This window comes from Mustela nigripes, unplaced genomic scaffold, assembly GCF_022355385.1.
Source record: "Mustela nigripes isolate SB6536 unplaced genomic scaffold, MUSNIG.SB6536 HiC_scaffold_2246, whole genome shotgun sequence".
In the NCBI taxonomy this organism is placed as follows: domain Eukaryota; kingdom Metazoa; phylum Chordata; class Mammalia; order Carnivora; family Mustelidae; genus Mustela; species Mustela nigripes.
Window position 1 is genome coordinate 1 of NW_026741653.1, and position 4,935 is coordinate 4,935.

The 4,935-nt window shown below is 49.3% G+C and overlaps 1 protein-coding gene across 1 annotated transcript; it reads left to right on the forward strand.

Moving 5' to 3' along the window:
• Window positions 1-96: 96 nt before the first annotated feature.
• LOC132008929 (arrestin-C) lies at window positions 97-4,479 on the forward strand (the record flags this gene model as incomplete). Its single annotated transcript, XM_059387403.1, has 9 exons — window positions 97-156; window positions 335-402; window positions 1,067-1,202; window positions 1,392-1,476; window positions 1,744-1,816; window positions 2,205-2,342; window positions 3,865-3,948; window positions 4,215-4,238; window positions 4,427-4,479. Coding segments are annotated over 9 exons (721 nt in total), but the record flags the coding sequence as incomplete, so codon positions are not given.
• Window positions 4,480-4,935: the final 456 nt, after the last annotated feature.

Here is a 4,935-nt window from a genome sequence, read left to right on the forward strand (position 1 = left end):
TTTCCAGGGGGAGATTAAGAGGGGAAGCTAAAGAGGGAAAACAGAGGAAGGGGTTCCCTATTTCTCCTGTTTGCTGACCTCTTCCTGATTCCCCAGATGGCTGTTAACCTTCCCTGTTCAGTGACGCTGCAGCCAGGGCCTGAAGATGCTGGAAAGGTAAGGTCTGGGTTCTGAGAAAGGGAGAGAGATAGTCAATACCAGGAAGAGGGGCAGGTGGACAGGGGGACAAGACTGCTGAAACAGACCCCTAAGAGATGGGGTCAGGCATTTCATTAGAGACCCAAGAGGAAAGGATAGTCAGAAATGAGTTATCTTTGCCCCTGCCCCCTTGCAGGCCTGTGGGATTGACTTTGAAGTGAAGAGTTTCTGTGCTGAAAACCTGGAGGAGAAAATCTCCAAGAGGTAGTCTTTAGTCCTCTTCAAAACCCCTGCCTCCAGACTGGGCTAAGAAACAGATCCTGATACCAGGACTGAAAGAGCCCTACTTGTAACCTCCATAGTAGCATCACAGCCGACTCAGAGGTCCAGCTCTGATTTCCCCTCTGGCTTCTCTTCCTTGCTCCAGGGCAGTCGGCCAGCTTCCCCTGAAAGGGCCAAAAACTAAATAATTTGGCTTTGCCAGCCCTATAGTTTCGGTTGCAGCTACTCAACTCTGCCATTGTAGTGTGAAAGCAGGCAGAGACAGTATGTAAATGAATGAGCCGGGCTGTCTTCCAATACGACTTTATTTATAGACACTAAAATTAGAATTTTATATAATTTCCACATGTCATGAAATATTATCGTTCTTTGAATTTTTTCAACCATTTAAAAATGCAACAACCGTTCTCAGCTTGTGGGCCATCCAAAAACAGGCAGCAGGCCACATTTGGCCAGTGAGCCATTGTTCACCGACTCATGGTATGGATGCCTCCACTGAGGGTCTAGAGGAATTTTCTGGGGGAAGCTCTACGCCACCTCCACCCCCACCCCACCCCAAGCAAGGACCAGGCCATGCCGTTGGCATGGAAAAAAGTCTGTGAGTCCCCAGGGAGATGTGTTGGCTAACCTCTTGGCCTCTACTCAGAGACTCCGTGCGGCTGGTGGTTCGGAAAATACAGTTTGCACCCCCAGAACCAGGCCCTGGCCCCTGTGCCCAGACGACCCGTCGCTTCCTTCTGTCAGCTCAGCCCCTACAGCTGCAGGCCTCGATGGACAGGGAGGTTTGTGAACCCCACTTCCTGACCTCTTACCCTGAAACCCCTCCAAAACTCTGATCCTTCACTGATTTCCTTCTTGGGTAGCCAGAGACGGAAGCCAGGGCAGCAACACTGTTAAGGAAGCAGGAATTCTGGGTCTCGATCTAAGGGTTCTCCCTCCAGCCTCATGATAAGCCTCTCCCTCTGCTTCAGGTTCACTACCACGGCAAACCCATCTCTGTCAACATTTCTATCAACAACTGCACCAACAAGGTCATCAAAAAAATCAAGATTTCAGGTGAGCTTCTTTTCCTATTCCCCCTGCACCTGGTTCCTAATCCACGGGTCTTTTTCCAAAATGCTGCCTCACTTACGCAGTCTGCATTCATCTAGACTTTCTCTCTAATGCAAGCTTACCAAAATGCCTATCTTTCTTTGCCCACAAGCGCATCTCAGTACAACATGCATACTGTACCCATATGTCGGGTCACATCTAAGGGCAGTGAGTTGGGGTTTTGAGGAAGACTGAATGATTATAGTCACGTGCTTTTCCCCGGCTGTTCAGTTGACCAGATCACAGACGTTGTCCTGTATTCCTTAGACAAGTACACCAAGACCGTGTTCATCCAGGAGTTCACGTGAGCTGGCACCGGGGCTGGGGGCAAGAGAGCCAAGGGGTGGGTTGGTGGGAAAAGTGTCAGGGACTAGAGGCAAAGGAGGGGGTTGGGGAAAGAAGGAAGAGGGTAAGAACCCACGACTGAGGAAAGTCAAGATGAGTGCTGGAGAGAATAAGAGGGATTCCCAGGAGAACTAGAGGGTGGATACCCACAAGAGGACCATCAAAACTCGGGGAGATCAGGGGCATAAGGATTTCCCACCAGAGAAAAGTGTTCCCACTCTCCACAGTTGGACATGCCCACTCTCTTGGCTACTCCAGTAGGTTTATGGAATTGTGCAATATGGCCTTGGGAATTAAAGTACGCATAACTGGCAAAGCCTAGCCTAAGTTCTTCTCTTCTTTTAAAGGGAGACTATAGGTGCTAACTCCAGTTTTTCTAAGAGCTTCGAAGTAACTCCGCTCCTGGCTCCCAACTGCCAGAAACAGGGCCTGGCGCTGGATGGCAAACTCAAGCACGGCGATACCAATCTAGCCTCCAGCACAATGTAAGCTCACACGTGAAGCCCAACCTCCATGTACCATCCCCTTACCCATTCTTCATGCTGTGCATACAGTTCTTAGCTGTTACCTGTTAAGGAAGCCTACCCATTTTTTTAAAATGTCCCTAGGCCAGTGTTCAGAGACCGCTGCAGGCCTGAAAGCCATCAGGAAGCTAAATAATGCCCATGGGACCAATGCCCAGGCTTAGGTCACAGGGAGCAAAAGAAGAAGCAGTGAGGATAATTCCCTGTGTTGTATAATACTCTGCAGCTCAAAAAGCTCATGCATGTCTAGAAGTGAAAGACTAGGAGATGAGAAATGGAGGAGGAGGACGACCAAAAGAAGGAGAATGACATAATAGGAATTGGTAGAATTCTGCCCAATCATTCATTTTGGTCCTATGTCTTTGAAGGCCCTAGTGCTAGGTATGTCTTCTACCAAAAGCCATCTGCCACCATCTGATGAATGTTATTTGTCCCCTACATTTATCCATACCTCATCAATCTTGAGGCTATAGATTGTTACTACTATAAAGACCCTCAGAAATCATCCAAACAGTATGATTTTATAAAGGATCAGTATTCCAGAGTCATGAAGAGACTTTCCCAATATCCTACAGTTTTCTGTGTCTTATTTTCCAATCAGTGAGTTTTTCAGGGAGCACCTGTTACATGCTCATTCCTATGCTAAGCAATGTGGGAGGATACAAAGACATTTTAGACAGCCTCTGCCTTCAGTCAATTTATGGCCTAGGCAGGGAACAAAGAGGAAAGCCAATGCAATCTAAAGGTTAAATGTTTGTACACGTGGTTCAGATTAGAAATTCAATAGAAGTTAAAAGAAGATGGCAGAGCTGGAGAGAGCTTCCTGGAGGAGACTGAATGACTTATACCTTTTTTTTTTTTTTAAAGATTTTATTTATTTTACAGAGAGTGAGAGAGTGCTTGAGAGGGGAGAGGGTCAGAGGGAGAAGCGGACTCCCTGCTGAGCGGGGAGTCTGCTGCAGGACTCCGTGATAGGACTCAATTCTGGGACTCCGGGATCATGACCTGAGCCATAGGCAGTCACTCAACCAACTGAGCCACACAGGCGCCCCTGAATGAGCTAGATCTTGAGGCACATGTAGGATCTGGATAGCAACAGAAACAGAGGAAGGAAAGGACATTCTAGATTGGGAGCACAGCATAGGCAAAGGCCAGAAGGTGGGAAACTGCATGGCATGTTCTGAGCATGGAGAGAGGGCCCGCTTAGGTTGTATCCCTGGTATTAGGGAATCAGGGCAGAAGAAGTTAGAGAGGCTGGGTGAAGCCAGTTTGCTAAGGGTCATGAAAGCCACACCAAGTGGCTCTTCAGCAGAGGGTGACATGGTAAAACTGGACTTTAGGAATAGAAATGGAATTTCAGTGAGTAGGAGAGATGAGAGCTTGGAAGGTCTGTGAGAAGGCTGCACAGGAAGGGACTGAGGGAAAGAATGCTTTACTCCCCTCCCTATAACAAACACACAACAATTAATACTACCACCTCCAGTCTTCAACCTGGAATGGACAAGGAGCTCCTGGGGATCCTGGTGTCCTACAAAGTGAGAGTCAACCTGATGGTGTCCGGTGGAGGGTGAGTGATAGTTCAGGGTCTGTCTGGGCAGGGGCCAGGGATCCACACTTGTTTTCCCTCCCGTTGGACTGACCCAGTCAAGCTGTTTCCCATCCCTTCTCCCAGACCAGTTTCCCAAAACCTGTGTGCTCAGTGAGCAAGCTACCTTCCCTTCCAGAAACCTCTCCTGTGGCTGAGTTGGCCTTATGATCCCTTATCCCCCAGGAAAACTAGGTTGCCACTTTCCATTTCCAGCTGCTAATTTTACCATGTCATTCTACCCTCAGCATCCTTGGTGACCTGATAGCCAGGTAAGAGACTCCATGAGGAAGCTGTGGGGGGAGGGGACGGAGCAAGAAGGGGAAGGTGAGGACATAAGGAGATCAAAAGTGGGCCAAAGGAGAGCCCGAGGACATCCCAGGACCAGAAAACCGAGGGGGAGAGGTTTCAGGAGTGGCCTCAGAGGAAGATCTGTGACTCTTCTTTGGAATCCTCGCAGCGACGTCGGTGTGGAGCTGCCCTTGATCTTGATGCATCCAAAGCCATCACATGGTGAGGGACCAGGGGGGACTGACAGGAACGGTGGGCCTGATTGCGGCGACCAAGCCGTTCTAATCTCCGGAATCCCGGACTGGCTGTGTGGGTAGAGAATGTAGAGCAATGGGCAGATCGGGTTCCTAGGTTTTCAGGGGGGTGGGTGGGTGCGTGGGTGCGCACACGTACGCACCTTGGGGAAGGGAAGGGAGGAGAGGGTTAAAAAGGGAGGGGGGAGCGAAACAAGACATTTCTCAGTGGAACTGAAGAGCCCAGTGTCAGCTTCTCCATGTGTCCCTCCCTCTCCATGCTTTGCTACAGAGGCTGCTAGGTAAGAAACTGTGAAGCCCGGAAACCCCATCCCCCTTTCCCCATTGCCACCCTCCATTTTATGACAATGGCAATGTTAAAAAGCTTCCCTGGAGTGTTGCTTTCAATACTGTGCGGTGGAAACCTATGGTTTAGCCTCGTGTC